Genomic DNA, 21,116 nt, shown 5'->3' with positions numbered 1-21,116 from the left:
TTCTATATTTAATTTTGGATTGGAGATGCTTAATGCGAGTCTGGAAGGAGAGTTTACAATCTAACCAGACAATTTTATTTGAAGTTGTCCACATATTCTATTCATAAGTCAGAACCGTCCAGAGTAGTGATGCTGGGCGGGGGCGGGGGCAGGTGCAGGGCGGGCAGCGATCGGTTGACGAGCACTAATTAAACATAGCCTACTGTTAGGGGCTCTGACATTGAGGATGTCTAAATAGGCAGTCCAATTCTGATAATTTGCCAATTAGTGGCAAAGATCAGAATTGGACTGTTTGCGTAAATGCATACTTAAACCAAGTTGTTTTGAATAGATTTATTTCTGTTTTAAAATTTTATGTTGAGCTATTTGACACATTGGTTTGGGGTTACAATATGTCACAGTGATTGATGTCCTCTAAAGAGGAAGTGGTAATACGCAGAATTGTTTTGCAGTGGATAGTAAACCAGCTCGGTCAGTAAGCCAGCTGATGTAAGGGTCACATTGCTTTAACTGGTGCATGTCACACACTTCCTCCCATTGTTGTTACCATGCGGTCCCTGATAGTAGTAGGCTAAGCTTTGTCACTCCTTGTGACGAACAAAGCACAGGGAAGAAAGTGTGCATACTAGTATGTTATTCTTGTGACAGTTATTGCTTTTTTTTTTTTTTTTTCAAGAATACCTTCCTGGCACTTTTTGTTGAAAGCTTTGATGCAGCCGTGATGCCATAGAGCGCTAAAATACATTTTGTGGAAAAAAAGATGGCAGCATGGCGCAATGTTTAACATAAAAATGAACATACTGTGACATTCACATTGTACTCCAAATCAACTTGGAGAAAAAGCACACAGAAAAGCGTCTGACACTGGATGTGCTCAACTTCGGTAGGCCCTCTGCGTGTGTAATGTTTCACTATGTGTATGCATGTTAGACCCCATGGCTGCGACACATTCTTTCATTTTCTCGCTGGACGTCCGTATGGTTTGAGGTACAAACTTTCTGAAAATCGCTTGGTAAATCGCTTGGTTTTGTTTTCTGCTTGGATATTAAACCGGCTAGGTAATATTGTAGTTGGCATAATTTAAAAACAAATGAAAGTAAATAAAACACATATCAAATCCATTACCTGGTTGCTGTTTTTTATTTTATTTTGTCTGTCTGTTTTTCCCACATGAGTCTTCACTGTTTTTTTGCAGAGGTACTGGTAATTATCCCTCACAGTTCCTATTCTCCAAGTGGAGGATTCCCCCTCCTGCCCCATCGCCTCATGCTGAGGAACGAAAGCGGGGGAGGGGCACAGCAGGTGTGGTGGAGAAACAGCCCTTGTCACCGCATAGGGACGTGGCGCCAGAGGTCGGCACACCCCTTCTTCTGCTGATCTCACAGGAAAAGTGGGAGAGTGTGTGGACTACCCCATGGGTGTTGTCCACAATGCTTAAGGGGTACTGACTCCAATTCTGTTGCCGGGCCTCCATCTTTCAGGGGCTTTCTTGTCACCACAGTGGCTGGACCACTGAAGAAAACCCTGCGGCTGGAGATCTCCTCACTCCTGGACAAAGGTGCCATCCACAGATCGAGACAATAGAACTGCTAGGTGGGTTCTACTACACTTATTTTGTGGTGTAGTACGATTCTGGCCCTCTGCAACCTCAATGGGTACTTGAAGGTACTGAGGTTTCCACATGCTGTCCCCGGCCTGTGTTTTGCAGGCCGTGGCCAGGGACCAGTGGTTTGTGAAGCCTGGACCTGAGGGATGCGTACTTCCATGTTCCTGTTCACCCAGCTCATAGGCAGTATCTCCGATTCCCTTTCAAAGGGACGGCTTACGAATTCATGGTTCTCTCTTTGGCACCCCACACTTTCAAAGTGCATGGATGCTGTCCTTGCACCTCTCACATCCTGAGGGTTGTTGATCGTCAATTACCTGGACGATTGGCTGATTTGTGCCCCGATGAGGACCCAGGTCTTGTCAGACAGACATGCTCCTGACCCACATCGGTGGGCTGGGCATTACTGCAAACAACAAGAGTTGTCTGGCGCACACCCAGAGGGTGGCCTTCATTGGCATGGAACTGGCCTCAGTCCTCTTGAGAGCACGCCTGTCCACCAGAAGGGTTCAGGCGATCAAGACCACTTTCGACAAGTGCCTGTGGTATCCGCCCTAACCTGCCAACTCCTGTTGGGCTTGCTGATGGCGGGCCTCATTACTGATTCCCCTGGGCCTGCTCTATCTCCGGCCTCTTCAATGGTGGTTCAACTCCATTGGCTGCACCCGAAGCGCCACCACCAGCTGCGAGTGACCACGCAGTGCCTCAGGGCATTGAGGTGGCGATGTCATTCCTTACTCTGAGGTGGGGTGGAGATTCTGAGATTGTGCCGCCGGTCAGCACAGATGTCTCCCAGATTGGCTGGGGGGGTGTGACCAAGGGCAGGTCGGCTGTCGACTACCCCCTTGGAGCGGCAGGCACATCTATACACTAGAGCTCTGAGCTGTACTGCTGGCCCTTCAGTCTTTCCTTGTACATCTCAAGTGAAGGACATGTCCGTTCTCACCAGGGACAACACCCATAGTGGTGGCTACACGGGAGCTCCTTCTCTGGGCTCAGGAACATTCTAGCATCTCTACGTGCCTGTACCTGGCATCCTGAATGTGGCAGCGGATATGCTCTCGAGTGCGCGGCAGCCACCATGGGACATGGAGCCTACATCCCCAGGTGGTGCAGCACTACTGAGATGAGTGCCCCTCGCTGAAATCTGTGCTGCGGCCAGCTTGGCTTCATCTTGCACCTTTGCTATGTACCATCTGGTAAATGTGGCAACCTCCCTCTGCGGTTGATTCGGCGGTCCTGGGTGTCGCTTCCCCGTCCGGGGACATCTTCCCGGGACACCCCTTCATCCCGGGCTAGGACTTTGCCGCTGGCTGGCCATGTCCCTCTAGCAACCAACTATATCTCTTACGGGTATACAGTGGGGCAAAAAAGTATTTAGTCAGCCACCAATTGCAAATTCTCCCACTTAAATATGAGGCCCTGTCATTTTCATCACAGGTACACTTCAACTATGACAGCCAAAATGAGAAAAAAAATCCAGAGAATCACATTGAAGGATTTTTTATGAATTTATTAGCAAATTATGGTGGAAAATAAACTGTTGTTGACCAAATGCTTATCTCCATACTTTGTTATATACCCTTTGTTGGCAATGACAGAGGTGAAGACTTACAGAAAACATTAGACAAGGTTTTCACACACTGTTGCTGGTATTTTGGCCCATTCCTCCATGCAGATCTCCTCTAGAGCAGTGATGTTTTGGGGCTGTTCCTGGGCAACACGGACATTCAAATCCCTCCAAAGATTTTCTATGGGGTTGAGATCTGGAGACTGTCTAGGCCACTCCAGGACCTTAATGCTTCTTACGAAGCCATTCCTTCGTTGCCCGGGCGGTGTGTTTGGATCATTGTCATGCTGAAAGACCCAGCCACGTTTAATCTTCAATGCCCTTGCTGATGGAAGGAGGTTTCACTCAAAATCTCACGATACATGGCCCCATTCATTCTTTCCTTTACATGGATCAGTCGTCCTGGTCCCTTTGCAGAAAACAGCCCCAAAGCATGATTTTCCACCCCCATGCTTCACAGTAGGTATGGTGTTCTTTTGGATGCAACTCAGCATTCTTTGTCCTCCAAACATGACGAGTTGAGTTTTTACCTAAAAGTTATATTTTGGTTTCATATGACATTCTCCCAATCTTCTGGATCATCCAAATGCTCTCTAGCAAACTTCAGACGGGCCTGGACATGTACTGGCTTAAGCAGGGGGACACTGCAGGATTTGAGTCCCTGGCGGTGTAGTGTGTTACTGATGGTAGGCTTTGTTACTTTGGTCCCAGCTCTCTGCAGGTCATTCACTAGGTCCCCCTGTGTGGTTCTGGGATTTTTGCTCACCGTTCTTGTGATCATTTTGACCCCACGGGGTGAGATCTTGCGTTGGGCCCCAGATCGAGGGTGATTATCAGTGGTCTTGTATGTCTTCCATTTCCTAATAATTGCTCCCACAGTTGATTTCTTCAAACCAAGCTGCTTACCTATTGCAGATTCAGTCTTCCCAGCCTGGTGCAGGTCTACAATTTTGTTTCTAGTGTCCTTTGACAGCTCTTTGGTCTTGGCCATAGTGGAGTTTGGAGTCTGACTGTTTGAGGTTGTGGACATGTGTCTTTTATACTGATAAGTTCAAACAGGTGCCATTAATACAGGTAGTGGAGGACAGAGGAGCCTCTTAAAGAAGTTGTTACAGGTCTGTGAGCCAGAAATCTTGCTTGTTTGTAGGTGACCAAATACTTATTTTCCACCATAATTTGCAAATAAATTCATTAATAATCCTACAATGTGATTTTCTGGATCTAGTGAAACATAACCTTTATGTATGTAACCACGGTTATGTGAGCTATATGGATCACTCCAATTCTCCACGGTGCTAGAGGTGCCTCAAAGATGTAGAGAACGTCTGTAGCGGCAATGGGGTGTACATATAGGGGCAGACCCCAGCCGTGACACAGGTGTATACTGGAGTAAATCTGTAAATCCTCACCTCGGATGTACACTACTGTTCAAAAGTTTGGGGTCCCTTAATTCTTGTTTTTGAAATAAAAGCAAAAAAATGTTGTCCATTTTAAAATAACATCAAATTGATCAGAAATACAGTGTAGATAGACATTGATACTGTTGTAAATGACTGTAGCTGGAAACTACTATTTAATGGAATATCTACATGGGCGTATAGAGGCCAATTATCAGCAACCATCACTCCTGTGTTCCAATGGCTTGTTGTGTTAGCTAATCCAAGTTTATAATTTTAAGTTGTACACGGCATTGTACGAGATCTTCAGCTCCCTGGCAATTTCTCGCATGGAATAGCTTTCGTTTCTCAGAACAAGAATAGACTGACGATTTTCAGATACTCAACTAGTCTAAAGAAGGCCGGTTTTATTGCTTCTTTAATCGGAACAACAGTTTTCAGCAGTGCTGACAATTTCAAAATGGTTATGAAATTATCAATTTGCCTTTTTAAAAAAAAAAGATAAACATGGATTAGCTAACACAACGTACCATTGGAACACAGGAGTGATGGTTGCTGATAATGGGCCTCTGTAGATATTCCATAAAAAAACGTCAGTTTCCCACAACAGTAACAATGTCTACACTGTATTTCTGATCAATTTGATATTTTAATGGTCAAATGTGCTTTGATTTCTAAAACAAGGGCATTTCTAAGTGACCCCAAACTTTTGAATGGTAGTGTATATATTTTAAGTAGCTCTCATGTAGAAAAGGTTGGAGACCCCTGATCAAGTGTGTTAACTTTCAGAGAACCGACCACATCAGTTTCTCACTTGTTTGCAGAAGCAATGGTGTATGGATTCATTAATGTCTGTTTCCTGTTTCCTCTGCTGCAGTGTCCCCGCCATCCCTCTGCAACGGAATGGATCCACCGGTGTGAGCTCAGCCCTTGCAGGTAAAGCAGTCCCAAGCAATTAATCCAAATGTCCACCATGGTGGTACTACCTGTATTATCAGTTACTATCAATGTGAATTGTAGTGGTTTGGATCAAGCATTGTTTTTCTTGGTGGTGATGGCAGAACTGTCTGCTCCATGAATTTTATACCTTGGTTTGAAAGTAACAGTAAAGAGTGTTGCGTGTCTACACTGACAAGTTATCTTCTGAGTGTGTCTGTTCAGGGGCAAAACTTGACAAAAATAGAACAACTCTAAAATCAATATTAGTAAGCATACATTGTTTCAGCCAAATGTGTGGCCTATAGCAAGCTAAAGTCTTAACAAAGACTGCTGATACACCAGAAATGGTCTACACATTCGACTGCACTGTTCAGCAACCGTTGTTTAGTAAGCTTATTTCATAGACCTGACAGATTTTAGAGGCACACCTTTTTGTTTATCAGTTATTAAAGCAGCGATACAATTTCTTTTTTTGTGATTTCATGGCATTGACCATAGCTCCTGTAGGTGGTGGGAAAGTAATTTGTGTCTCTCTGGACAGCTGGCCTATCGCTGTACATAATCTCCACAGACCAGGCCCTGTTTTGCTCTGTTCATTTGCCCACCCACGATGGCGTTTGTTTTCCAATGTAGTCTTGTGTTTGGGGTTTAGTGAAAAGGGGTTACTTTATTTTGTATTTTACCCCCTTCTCCCCAATTTTGATATTGTCTTATCGCAGCAACTCCCCTACGGGCTTGGGAGGTTAAATTTGAGTCATGCGTCCTCCGAAACATGACCTGCCAAACTGCTTAACTCCTGCTCGCCTAACCCGGAAGCCAGCTGCAGCGATGTGTCGGAGGAAACACTGTTCACCTGAAGACCTAGGTCAGCCTGCAGGCGCCCGGCCTGCCAGGAGTTGCTAGAGCGCGATGAGTCATGTAAAGCCCCCCCCCCCCCCCCGCCTATGGGACTCCCGATCACTGCCGGTTGTGATACTGCCCGGTATCAAACCCGGGTCTGTAGTGATGCCTCAGTGCCTTAGACCGCTGCGCCACTCAGGAGGCCCAGATCACTTTTTTTTTTTCGTTACTCCTAGAGTGGTGGTGGTTTCATCCAAACTTTTTTTTTTTTTTTTTTTTGCTGGTTATTTAGGAATGTCCAGAATCTCTTAGCGTAAAAAGCTAAACTGCTAGCTAAAACTTTTTTTTGAGAGGACTATGCCGTTGAGCCAGCAGATAGGCTAGCAATGGATACTGACAGCAATTCAGCTTCTTTTGTTAGTGACTGTTCAAAAGGTTGATGAGCCATGATCTGTGAGCAACACATTTCTGCTGAAATGTTTGGTGGAGGGCTAATGTGAAGTTAATTTGACAGTTTCTGAAGATTTTCCTTTGGCATATTTTTTTTATTTTTTTTTACATTTCATGAAATTACTCCAATATAAAAATTACACAATAACATGTAGTATTGAGGCAGAACCGAACAATAGCGCTTTTTAAAAGGAAATCAATTACAGAACTGCAATAAATGCACTTTATCATATCAGCCCACATTTATTAGGCAAACACATGTTATTTACTGTATAAATCCTGATGACTTATTATTCCTGAATCTGACGTTATCTAGCCATACCAAGCTGGAAGCACCTACCAAACTTCCCAATATAATGCCCTCTTGTCCATGAGTAAGTCACCCCCCCCCCCCCCCCCCCTTAGTCACTGCTTTATCCACCATGTCTCATCTGTTTGGTTTCTCCTACCCCTGACTGACCCCACCCCCTCTGCATGTCTCCCCGGGGCCTCTCACTCCAGGCATGGCCTCCATTTTGATGTCAGCAGTGGGACTCGGCGTGCGCTTCACGAGTGCCCCCCTCCCGCACCCCTCCTCCTCCGTTCCTCCTCCCCCCAGCAGCACCAGCAGGCCCGCAGGCTCCAAAACTCACAGCAGCAGCTCGGTTAGGAGGGCAAAGAGGCAGCACAGGACAGGTAGCTACGCCACCTTCCCCCACCAACTCCCCATTGGCTTGCATCCAGCTCTGCTTCGTCACATCCAATGCTTTCCATCGTTGTTATCCCAAATCCTTGAGTTAGAATATTTGGCTTGTTATGCATGTTGATATTATTTATGTGCCTTGTGGTTAAAAACTAATGCCTGCCTTGTGGAACCTTGGAGACGTCCGAGCCAGTAATTCCTATTTGCACTCAGTTTTAGGATCTCACTATTCAATACACAATTCTTAGAATCAATGGGAGTGGTGGGGGGAAACTGAAATCTACTGGGTTTGACTTTACTTAAAGGTGATTTGCCAAACATAAACATAGACATTGCACGGTGTCCCTATCACTCCCATTGACTTTCAGCTTTTTGTCGTGGCTGTTTAAAGAAACCTGAACCATCGATTTACATTTTCTCCTGGTGCACACTACTTTCAGGGTAAGGAACCTTCTATCAATAAATTGTAAAAATATCAAACTTATCCTTTTAAAATCAAATATTGTGTTCTTAACCTGAATCAAAGGCACTGTTTAGATTTTCTGCAGGCTTGTATAGCTTTTTATTTTTCCTTTTACGTGTGCTCTCTTCTATCGCATTCCAATGCTCACTTTCACTGTAAGAATAATTTTCTAATCTGTGACTCAATCACTCCTATCCTATCCATAAATCAGTGAGTTGTAATTGTTGCTTGGCAGTCGACAGTGTTCATTAGCTAACAGTGGTGTGAACTAGGCCCTAATCTTGCTGTTTGGTTACAAAGGTTGCAGCTCAAAACAGAACCCCTAAACTCAATGCTGAGTTGCAGACATACCTTGTAGCTGTTCCAGAACAGACTGATACTCACAAATCATCTAACAATGAAGCTTCATCCCAAATGGCACCCTATTCCCCATAGGGCACTGATTTTGAACAGAGCCCTATGTTGTGAATAGGGTGGCATTTGGGGCACATCAGCCCCTAACTAAGGAAGAGTGTGCTTTTGGTACATTGGTGGATAAGTGTCTAACCCTCTCCTCTCCCATTCATCCACAACTGTCATGCATTAATACTGTGTACCTCAATCTGTCGACTCATGTTACATCTTTGAGCAGTGCTTTTGTATGGTACAGATTTGCCAACGAAGCCGGCCAAAAGTTTGAGCTGCAGTGAAGTGTGTAGGCTACATCTGCAGGATGAGTCGGTTATTTCTGCAGAAATATAAAATACAACAAAGTGAATTGTCAGTGTGTTAACTATATGCTATAAAATAGCAATTTTGGGGGGGGGGGGGGGGGGGGGGGGTGAACATAATGTGTTCAATAGCAAACTGCAAAACAACTAGGCTACTACTAGTTTCCACTGAAATGGTTTAAAAAAGCAATACTAAAGACAACGTTTTTCATTTAATTTCTTATTCTAATCCCTCCTGTGTTGTCGTATGTCCTGTCTGTAAATTGAGGGCCTGAGTGTGGTTTTGTCTGTCGTCTGGTGGGTGTCTCTCCAACCCTGTTCATTGTCCGCTGTCCCCCCAGCCCAGAAACCAGAGGATGTCATTCACCGCTACATGGAGGAAGTGGCCTCTGCTCAAGACGAGGTACGCATTTCAATGTCAAAGATCCCCTCCTCCCTCGCCTCTTTCTATTGGTGTGGGGTGAAGTTGCCCCTAGATGCTTATCTTTGGTCATTTTAGCATGTTCCCCACTAATGGTTAAGGTTAGGTTTCCACTAGATCTGTACCTAGGAAAACTTCTCCCGCCCTCTTTACTCAACACTCACGGAAGAAGGGCTCTTGCAGGAGAATCAGTCATGTTTCCTCGTTCTGGTACACTGAATCACGGTAGGCATGAAATAAACTATATGTAAACAAAAGCAGGTATAGGTCATCTCAGATCTTTTGAAACCATTTTGTGAAGATGACTCATTCATATGACACAGGTGATTTAAAAAATCTATATTTTTTTTATACTAAACCACTTATTTGTATTGAAGAAACATTTTATTTTGCAGAGAAAGTGCAATATGCAAGTTGAAAGAAATATGATTGCTCTAAAATGAACACAGGTTATTTCTAAAGTAGTTTGAACAAGCCAACTGCGGTTTTGCATAGAAATAAACAATACTCCACCCATATCACCAAGTCATCCCAACCTCAATTTATAGACTCATGATATAATATCATATACAGATCCTGTCATTCTTGTTATCATGTAATTACATGTACATGGTACAGATTCTCGGCAAATGAAATGGTGGAAAATGAACTAAGATGCTATTACAACCTCATGTATTACTACCACGTGAAAAAAATGCGAATGGACTCCAAAATGCGGTGTGGTTTGTTGAGCACAGAATTTTTTGCCAAGGCAGCGATGACTGACTGAGGCGAGCAGGGACAGCAGTGGAGGCATCAATCATTTAAGGCTTCAAGTGAAGACTTAATGACAATCACTGAATGTCATTAGGCCTACACTTTTTGATGTTTTATAACCATGTCTCTTTCCATTTATCAAATGGAGGTTGCACAGTGCAATGTTTGGATGCTTGAGTTATTTGAGTGGATGAATGTGCACAGGTAGCCTACATGAGTCTTTTGAAGTGCTTTGTTTGACAAACTGATGACAACATGACTGGTTTATGCCACATTTAAATTAACTCTTAAATGGCAAATCTTTTACTTTTAGGACCATAAATGTATTGCCCGTGCAAATGTGTGTACAGACCTCTGTGTAACGGGAAGAAATTAAATCTATTTTCACACCTTTAATATATTGTCCCTGTGGTTTTAGGACTGCATGATCTGTATGGACCGGCTGTCGTGTCCGTCGGATTACGCCGTGGCGTCCGAGGGAGCACAATCCATCCCACCCGGCGCTGTGGGAAAGTTCACCAAGTGTGGACACACCTTGCACATGCTCTGCATGCTTGCCATGTACAACAATGGAACCAAGGTGGGCGCCACAGAGATCCTAATGATGACTTTCAAATGTAATTCAATGGCTTGATGTCTTGAGCCCACATATTGTCCTGAAAAGACATTAACATAAAGTAAGACTTAAGAAACTATAAAGGCATGTACTTGCTTTTTATTTATTTTACCAGTTAAGTTGACTGAACACGTTCTCATTTATAGCAATGACCATTTTTTTTGTAAAAATTAAGAAAAGGCTTAATAGTTACAGTAATGAAGCATTATAACTGCAGGCTAAAAGTTAAGTGTTACGCACAACATATCATAAACATTATCCCATATGGTGAAATCAGGCTAACATTTTAGTTTATGGGTGATATTCTTATACACTCGGTGGCCAGTTGAATAGGTACACCACCACATTCAAGAAAATTGTGAACTCCAACAAACAGTGACTCACATGGCTGTGGCTTGCTATATAAAGCAGACAGGCATCGAGGCATTCAGTTACTGTTCGGTTGAACTTTAGAATGGGCAAAACAAGTGACCTAAGCGACTTTGATCATGGTATGATCGTTGGTGTCAGGCGTGCTGGTTCCAGTATCTCAAACGACCAGCCTCCTGAGCTTTTCACGCACGACAGTGTCTAGGGTTTACCAAGAATGGTGAGACAAACATTCCGTCAGCGGCAGTCCTGTGGGTGAAAACAGCTCGTTGAGGAGAGAGGTTGAAGGAGAGTGGCAAGAATCGTGCGAACTAACAGGCAGTCCACAAACAGGCAACTAAGTGGTGTGCAGAACGGCATCTCGGAACGCACAACTCGTTGGTCCTTGTCACGGATGGGCCATTGCAGTAGATGACCACAACGGTTTGCACTCCTACCAGCTAAAAACAAGAAGCGGCTCCAGTGGACATGTGATCACCAACACTGGACTACTGAACAGTGGAAAAACATTGCCTGTACCGATGAATCCCGGTTCCTGTTCCGTCATGTTGATGGCAGTCAGGATTTGGCATAAGCAGCAAGAGTTCATGGGCCCCATCCTGCCTAGTGTCAACGGTACAGGCTGGTGGTGTGATGCTATGAGTAATGTTTTCCTGGCACACGTTAGGGCCCTTGATACAAATTGTGAAACATTTGAATGCCATATCTAGTAGAGCCAAAGCCACGACGAATTCAAGCTGTTCTGGAGGAAATGGTTGTTCAGACCTGGTACTAGATTGGTGTACCTTATCAGTTGAGTGTAACCATTTTTAAAGAAAATCTGCGATTCTGTCTCCTTCCAGGATGGCAGCCTCCAGTGCCCGTCATGCAAGACAATCTATGGGGAGAAGACTGGGACCCAGCCCAAGGGCAAGATGGAGATCTATAGTATCGCACAGTCCCTCCCCGGCCACCCAGACTGTGGAACTATCCAGATAATTTACAGCATTCCCCCTGGGATACAGGTAGACACACACACCACTCACTCATTAACACACTGAGTCTGAGGTGGGCATATCTCAGTCCGGGCAGGTGTGCATGCAGGCTTTTGCTCCACCGAAGCAGTAACAAAAACGAGGCTTGCCACTATCCTAAGGTTCTTTCTGACTGAAACCATACCATTCAGATGTCTTTCAGACAAGGTGACTGAAAATGTTATGGTGTTTGACACAAGAAACCACTTTACAAAATAAAATGCATTATTATTCCCATACCACTTATTACAGCGAATGACACAAATTATGCTACCCTCTGCCTATTGGCTACTTAGCTTATTCAAGCCGGTCTCAAAATACAACACTACCCCTTTATGACAAAAAAAGCTCTTTACCGGACTCCCTTTTCCAATATGTCCAGAAATTTACATGCTTTGTACTCTTGTTGGAAGCAATCACTCCCCTATTGCTGACTACAAATTTAGCTATAACTGGGCTAATAACTAACTAGCAAAGGATATGAGCAAAATATGCATACGTGGCTACATGCAGCTCTTGCTTTGATCTCAAAACAAGCGCATATACTCACGACCACAGCTGTATAAACAGTCCAGTTCAAAGTAAATGGCACAGATCCATATATGCCAATGGTCTTTCTGTATATAGGCCCACTGCAGCTCTTATTGTTTATGCCGCACTGGTTGTAGATTATGGGCTGAGTTGTGGGCAATAGAATCTTACTCCAATGCGTTCTGCCTACAACAGAATCTCTTGTGTAGTTTTTGTTTCGGTATGCATCTAAACCAAGGTGGCATAGCAGTTCAGATGTCTTTTGTCCTCGTCTTGTCGTGTCCTGTATATATATATATTTACAACTTTTTCACATACACTTTATTTTTATTTTCCATCAACTCATCTTCAAAACACTCTCCTGCAACCCGCCTCACCAATGTATATTTATAAAAAAGTATTATTTACCTCAGATCTGTAATCCTCCAAGAAGCTAGCCAGAAACTCCAAGAAGCTAGCCTGAAACTAGCCAGAAGCTAATCCAGAAGCTAGTTCAGAAGCTAGTTAGCTCCTTTACTGGCAAATCGTTAGTATTCAGCTAACCACGGTTTGTGGTCATCAGCTATCCTTTAGCTCGAAAATCTATCGCCAGTTCTGTACGGCGCAGCGCGGCTTTTTCTCTCCATGTCCCTGGATTTCGACTGCTCTCTGGACATTCATACCCGGATCTCACAGCTAGCTAGCTGCTATCCGTGTGACTATCGGCCTTCGTCGATTCCGGAGCAAACATCAATTATTCCGGAGCTAGCAAGCTCCGTCAATCACTCCTGAGTTCCATCAATCACACCTGGGCTGCAGTCACCTATCCGGACCCGTTTTACTGCTTTCGCGGAGCCCCACCGGGCCTTCACAACTGGACTGCCGACGTTATCTACCCGAAGGAGTTATTCGGCTGGCTCCTCCGTCGCGACGTTACCTGAACGCCCATCTGCGGCCTGCTAACCGTTAGCTGTCTTACCGGCTGCTATCTGAATAGACAATCGGACAATTTTTTTTATATATATATATATTTTTTTTTTATTATTATTATTATGTTTTCTTCTTGGGCCTCTATAACTATATCTATTGTTTTTATTTTTGTTGTTGTTGTGTGATTTGGATTAATCCCCTCTACCACACGGAACCCCACTAATCTACTGACGGAACGCAAGAGGTAGCTAACAACAGACCTCCATCCTATGCTAGCTTGCTACCGATGCCCTGGCTAGCTGTCTAAATCACCAACCAACCTCTCCACTCACCGGACCCTTTTGATCACTCGACTAAGCATGCCTCTCCTTAATGTCAATATGTCTTGTCCATTTCTGTTCTGGTTAGTGTTTATTGGCTTATTTCACTGTAGAGCCTCTAGTCCTGCTCACTATACCTTATCCAACCTATTAGTTCCACCACCCACACATGCAATGACATCTCCTGGTTTCAACGATGTTTCTAGAGACAATATCTCTCTCTTCATCACTCAATACCTAGGTTTACCTCCACTGTATTCACATCCTACCATACATTTGTCTGTACATTATACCTTGATGCTATTTTATCGCCCCCAGAAACCTCCTTTTACTCTATGTTCCAGACGTTCTAGACGACCAATTCTCATAGCTTTTAGCCGTACCCTTATTCTACTCCTCCTATGTTCCTCTGGCGATGTAGAGGTGAATCCAGGCCCTGCAGTGCCTAGCTCCACTCCTATTCCCCAGGCGCTCTCTTTTGACGACTTCTGTAACCGTAATAGCCTTGGTTTCATGCATGTTAACATTAGAAGCCTCCTCCCTAAGTTTGTTCTATTCACTGCTTTAGCACACTCTGCCAACCCGGATGTTCTAGCTGTGTCTGAATCCTGGCTTAGGAAGACCACCAAAAACTCAGACATTTTAATTCCAAACTACAACATTTTCAGACAAGATAGAACTGCCAAAGGGGGCGGTGTTGCAATCTACTGCAAAGATAGCCTGCAGAGTTCTGTCCTACTATCCAGGTCTGTACCCAAACAATTTGAACTTCTACTTTTAAAAATCCACCTCTCTAAAAACAAGTCTCTCACCGTTGCCGCCTGCTATAGACCACCCTCTGCCCCCAGCTGTGCTCTGGACACCATATGTGAACTGATTGCCCCCCATCTATCTTCAGAGTTCGTGCTGCTAGGCGACCTAAACTGGAACATGCTTAACACCCCAGCCATCCTACAATCTAAACTTGATGCCCTCAATCTCACACAAATTATCAATGAACCTACCAGGTACCTCCCCAAAACCTTAAACACGGGCACTCTCATAGATATCATCCTAACCAACTTCCCCTCTAAATACACCTCTGCTGTCTTCAACCAAGATCTCAGCGATCACTGCCTCATTGCCTGCATCCGTAATGGGTCAGCGGTCAAACGACCGCCACTCATCACTGTAAAACGCTCCCTGAAACACTTCTGCGAGCAGGCCTTTCTAATCGACCTGGCCGGGGTATCCTGGAAGGATATTGATCTCATCCCGTCAGTAGAGGATGCCTGGATATTTTTTAAAAATGCCTTCCTAACCATCCTAAATAAACATGCCCCATTCAAGAAATTTAGAACCAGGAACAGATATAGCCCTTGGTTCTCCCCAGACCTGACTGCCCTTAACCAACACAAAAACATCCTATGGCGTTCTGCATTAGCATCGAACAGCCCCCGTGATATGCAGCTGTTCAGGGAAGCTAGAAATCATTATACACAGGCAGTTAGAAAAGCCAAGGCTAGCTTTTTCAAGCAGAAATTTGCTTCCTGCAACACTAACTCAAAAAAGTTCTGGGACACTGTAAAGTCCATGGAGAATAAGAACACCTCCTCCCAGCTGCCCACTGCACTGAAGATAGGAAACACTGTCACCACTGATAAATCCACCATAATTGAGAATTTCAATAAGCATTTTTCTACGGCTGGCCATGCTTTCCACCTGGCTACTCCTACCCCGGACAACAGCACTGCACCCCCAACAGCAACTCGCCCAAGCCTTCCCCATTTCTCCTTCTCCCAAATCCATTCAGCTGATGTTCTGAAAGAGCTGCAAAATCTGGACCCCTACAAATCAGCCGGGCTAGACAATCTGGACCCTTTCTTTCTAAAATTATCTGCCGAAATTGTTGCCACCCCTATTACTAGCCTGTTCAACCTCTCTTTCGTGTCGTCTGAGATTCCCAAAGATTGGAAAGCAGCTGCGGTCATCCCCCTCTTCAAAGGGGGGGACACTCTTGACCCAAACTGCTACAGACCTATATCTATCCTACCGTGCCTTTCTAAGGTCTTCGAAAGCCAAGTCAACAAACAGATTACCGACCATTTCGAATCTCACCATACCTTCTCTGCTATGCAATCTGGTTTCAGAGCTGGTCATGGGTGCACCTCAGCCACGCTCAAGGTCCTAAACGATATCTTAACCGCCATCGATAAGAAACATTACTGTGCAGCCGTATTCATTGATCTGGCCAAGGCTTTCGACTCTGTCAATCACCATATCCTCATCGGCAGACTCGACAGCCTTGGTTTCTCAAATGATTGCCTCGCCTGGTTCACCAACTACTTCTCTGATAGAGTTCAGTGTGTCAAATCGGAGGGTCTGCTGTCCGGACCTCTGGCAGTCTCTATGGGGGTGCCACAGGGTTCAATTCTTGGACCGACTCTCTTCTCTGTATACATCAATGAGGTCGCTCTTGCTGCTGGTGAGTCCCTGATCCACCTCTACGCAGACGACACCATTCTGTATACTTCCGGCCCTTCTCTGGACACTGTGTTAACAACCCTCCAGGCAAGCTTCAATGCCATACAACTCTCCTTCCGTGGCCTCCAATTGCTCTTGAATGCAAGTAAAACTAAATGCATGCTCTTCAACCGATCGCTGCCTGCACCTACCCGCCTGTCCAACATCACTACTCTGGACGGCTCTGACTTAGAATACGTGGACAACTACAAATACTTAGGTGTCTGGTTAGATTGTAAACTCTCCTTCCAGACCCATATCAAACATCTCCAATCCAAAGTTAAATCTAGAATTGGCTTCCTATTTCGCAACAAAGCATCCTTCACTCATGCTGCCAAACATACCCTTGTAAAACTGACCATCCTACCAATCCTCGACTTTGGCGATGTCATTTACAAAATAGCCTCCAATACCCTACTCAACAAATTGGATGCAGTCTATCACAGTGCAATCCGTTTTATCACCAAAGCCCCATATACTACCCACCATTGCGACCTGTACGCTCTCGTTGGCTGGCCCTCGCTTCATACTCGTCGCCAAACCCACTGGCTCCATGTCATCTACAAGACCCTGCTAGGTAAAGTCCCCCCTTATCTCAGCTCGCTGGTCACCATAGCATCTCCCACCTGTAGCACACGCTCCAGCAGGTATATCTCTCTAGTCACCCCCAAAACCAATTCTTTCTTTGGCCGCCTCTCCTTCCAGTTCTCTGCTGCCAATGACTGGAACGAACTACAAAAATCTCTGAAACTGGAAACACTTATCTCCCTCACTAGCTTTAAGCACCAACTGTCAGAGCAGCTCACAGATTACTGCACCTGTACATAGCCCACCTATAATTTAGCCCAAACAACTACCTCTTTCCCAACTGTATTTAATTTTAATTTATTTATTTATTTTGCTCCTTTGCACCCCATTATTTTTTTATTTCTACTTTGCACATTCTTCCATTGCAAAACTACCATTCCAGTATTTTACTTGCTATATTGTATTTACTTTGCCATCTTGGCCTTTTTTGCCTTTACCTCCCTTCTCACCTCATTTGCTCACATTGTATATAGACTTGTTTATACTGCATTATTGACTGTATGTTTGTTTTTACTCCATGTGTAACTCTGTGTCGTTTTATCTGTCGAACTGCTTTGCTTTATCTTGGCCAGGTCGCAATTGTAAATGAGAACTTGTTCTCAACTTGCCTACCTGGTTAAATAAAGGTAAAATAAATAAATAAAAATGCTGCATTTAAAGTGGCTATTGCGTTGATTCGATCACAATTGCCACGGTAAAGGGAACCGTTGATGGTGTTAATAGGGAAAACTCTAGAACATCACTCAATGTTCTAATCTCATGTTTCTCTATTCTCCCCGGGGCTACTGCATGCACATTGACTGTAAATCGCTCTGGATAAATGACTAAATATTATTTCTCTCTCCAGGGTCCAGAGCACCCTAACCCGGGGCAGCCATACACCTGTAGAGGCTTCCCTCGCTTCTGCTTCCTCCCAGACAATGACAAGGGCCGAAAGGTAAGCAGCTAACACAGCCTCTATAGCAGAACGGACAGACTCTCTGCAAACAGAATTAAATACAAAAAGAAGCGTTTCTTAAGACCACATAGTTCCTCTGTGTTTCAGGCCGCTTTCTTTAATTTGGTCTCTAATGAACATAGCCCCTGACTCTGCTCTGCTTACGCAATCCTTGTATGTGATAAAAAAGTCTGAAGTCTGATTATGCAGTTTCAGTAAAAATGCTGAGTGAGAGATTTAATAATGACATGTCTTCCTTGATGTAGTGTGCCAATTCCTCAATACCATATTCATTTGATTTGCTACTCATTACAACCAAATCTGCTACTCCAAATTGTTTTGTTGACTTAATTTATTGAATGCTTATTTACTGTACAGTGAGGTAAATGTTATGCTGGGTATATTGATAATGCATCCCAATACATTTGCAAAGTAAATCAATTTCCATATCTGATCTCTCACTGTCAATGTGAAATCAAATGCACATACCTCTACTGTAACAGATTAAAAAATACCGATTCACTTAAAGGAAAGTTCTTTATTTTATAACTGAATGTCTTAGTAATATGTTGACAATTTGAGGGGTATAATATATCCTCACTTTGTATAAATTCCTCTCTGTATTCTGTTGTCTATTGCTAGCAGCACCATTTCACCAAGTCATATTCTTGGGATGTGTAAAATGTACATGGGCCTAATCACCTTCATTCGCTAACTCACACTTTTGCCAAATAGCTTCAGCCGGTTGTGCGACCTTGGCAAAGTTTGCTGTTGGATATCTATAGAGATCGTCAAATTACAATATTTTCTAGTTGTTCATCTTTTAGTTCTCATTAAATTTGTAAGAATGTACAATCAATAGGGGTACTTTTGACATTTATTTTTAATGATCTATTCTTAATCTAAACACTACCCATATTTCAGAGCACATGTTTATCGTTTCAAATGACACCAAGACTGGCTTTGTAGCATCTATGTAATTGTAGTGTCTTAAATAAGACCAAGGTAATGCCAAAATGTCCCAGTTCAATCAATTTCTTAATTGTTTTGCATACAGACTTCAAAGGTATGCCAAATATCCTTTCCCCAAAGGACCTTTCCATGGATTTGATTTCAGGAAGATCCAAAACATAAATGTGTGGAGCATGTCATCTCTAATTTCATTTTTATTTCACATCAGGTGCTTGAACTGCTGAAGGTAGCGTGGACGCGGCGCCTCATCTTCACAGTGGGCACGTCTAGCACCACGGGCGAGCCCGACACGGTGGTGTGGAATGAGATCCACCACAAGACTGAGATGATGTCCAACGTGTCAGGCCACGGCTACCCGGACCCCAACTATCTGGAAAATGTGCTGTCCGAGCTGTCCTCCCAGGGGGTGAACGACGACTGCCTGGTCAAACAGGAGGGCCCCAGCCAGGGAGGAGCGTCAAACTCTGGACTGTGAAACTGACCCTGAATCAGTTTCCTCATAATGTCACTACTTCAACATAGAGAACATATTCACATTCCCACTTGGATGTTTTTTTGTTTTTTTAATCTTATTAAATATTCAATGCGAAGCAGATATGTCAAAGTGCAGTGTGCAGAATACTGCACTTACTGATAATGTGGGGTTTGTCGTGGACTTTATTTGCTGTAGTAGCGCTCCACCAGCTCTTGGTTTAGTCACCTGTTCCCTATATAGTAAACTACTTTTGACCAGGCTTCTGGTCAAAAGTACTGCACTACATAGGGAATAGGGTGCCATTTTAGACAACCCTTTTCTTGAAAAAAAGTCATGTGCTTTTTTTGGGGGGGAGCAGCCTGATGTGTCGCACCTCTTGGCATGCTCCATGAAAGGTGGCAGCTCTTGCGTAGGAACACAGACGTCGGTAGCACTTTAGTTTTGACAGTGCATTTAATTAACACTTATAGTAATTACCAGGTTAATATCTGTAATTGTTTTTCAAATTGGTATATTATGCAAATACTTTAGTGATATTTCTCTTGAAAAGCAATGTAGGCCTACTTAGGCAAATCACTGTATACACAAACACATTAAATACTATACAAAATGGTAGCAAAGTGAGTACCTGCTTGATTGTGTTATAATGGGAGGGGGGAGAGAACTGTTTAATTGGTAATTTTCATATTTGTCAGTAATGAAAGCACTGTAAAGGAACAGATGTCTGTAAATGCCAGTTCATTAAGAAGCATAACATGGAAGAGAAACTTCTCACTTTGCCTTTGGTTCAGCATAATATAAATATTTAAATGCATTAACCATTTGTAATATTTTTAGTTTTACCTAATTTGATGGGAAACGTGGATTTGTAATGCACTCATGCTTAATGCAGACTGAGCTGGGCCTGTATTCACAAAGTAGCAGTGCTGATATTGATCAGGTCCTCCCTGGCCTATGTAATCTTATTCTATAAGGCAAAACTCATCCTAGATCACCCCTCCTACTCTGATGCTTTATGAATACAGACCCTGATGCTTTGCTACACACCCACTTAGAGCTACAGAGAAGTATGGAGACCTCCTTAAAGTTGAACTTTGGAAGCGTTTGTGCATCTTGGAAAGCTTACAGGGACTCTTGACCTGAGCCCTATACTACGTACATTGTTTTGAGGAGTTGGCAAGGTAACTTTGGTCAGGTACAGGTACAACGAAAGTGGCTCATCTTTGAGCCAGGTACATTTTTAAATGGCAACGAGTCCTTTTAGAACTAACCAGCTCCAGGGCAGGCTGTGTTCACATTGCCCTAAAAAAGTGAACTGGGCTGTGGAATTCAAGCGAACTGAACTTTGACCAGCTCTTGATGGTCTGTTTGATTCTCTTGAGGGGTCTGAGATCCTTTTGGAGAATTGCCTGGAAGGGGGGGGGACCAAGTGTGAAAACACCCTTAGAAAACCTTGAGTAGATCTCACTTAAAAAGAGGAAGGGAAGTGCTACTAAGATTTCACTTCAATTGTAGTATAGGTCTACCCCCTCAGCTTTGCACTAGAATATTTAAAAACAGAAAAACGACTACCACAGGTCAATTCACTTTCTCTGACAATCTGGACAAAATAGCATAGCCATCAAGAGCAGTCTGGAGTTTTCTTTTTCGGCATGTTTAGGGTATATTAACCTGGATCGTTCAATTCCACAGTACTGCTGTCCAACATCCAGTTAGGTGACATTTTACTCAGTATTCAGGTGTATGCAAGCATTTTGAAAATGTTCTCCGCAATAAAGAACTGATAAATGAATTCCATCTTACTCGTTTGTAGTATTGATTAGCATAATTGAAGTATCGTTGGTTCTTATTCTTTAGCAATCGATTGAAAATTTATTTTACTTTTTGAGTTGTTAGGAAAGGAGTTCGTGCCAAGGCTACATTCTAAATCCCATCCCTAGAGTCCAGCAGCAACTGGGTCAGGTTCTGGTAAGTGATGATTGCGCAGAGGTGTGAGTGATAGGCAAGCAATCAGTGAGAGGTGGACTCGTTGCCTCTGCCTGGGGGGCTG

At 43.7% G+C, this 21,116-nt stretch overlaps 1 protein-coding gene across 1 annotated transcript; it reads left to right on the top strand.

Annotated features, from left to right (window-relative positions):
* Positions 1–5,421: 5,421 nt before the first annotated feature.
* On the top strand, positions 5,422–20,863 carry LOC116358103 (probable E3 ubiquitin-protein ligase DTX2). Its single transcript, XM_031807682.1, has 7 exons — positions 5,422–5,509; positions 7,304–7,477; positions 8,999–9,060; positions 10,253–10,414; positions 11,662–11,823; positions 17,530–17,619; positions 18,800–20,863. Exons 1-7 carry the CDS (start codon positions 5,422–5,424, stop codon positions 19,064–19,066), a joined length of 1,005 nt encoding a protein of 334 aa, XP_031663542.1. The 3' UTR covers positions 19,067–20,863.
* The last annotated feature ends 253 nt before the right edge of the window (positions 20,864–21,116 follow it).

This window comes from Oncorhynchus kisutch, linkage group LG28, assembly GCF_002021735.2.
Source record: "Oncorhynchus kisutch isolate 150728-3 linkage group LG28, Okis_V2, whole genome shotgun sequence".
Taxonomy (NCBI): Eukaryota; Metazoa; Chordata; class Actinopteri; order Salmoniformes; family Salmonidae; genus Oncorhynchus; species Oncorhynchus kisutch.
The sequence above is the reverse complement of the archived record's forward strand: the minus strand, read 5'-3'. Positions and strand labels throughout refer to the sequence as shown.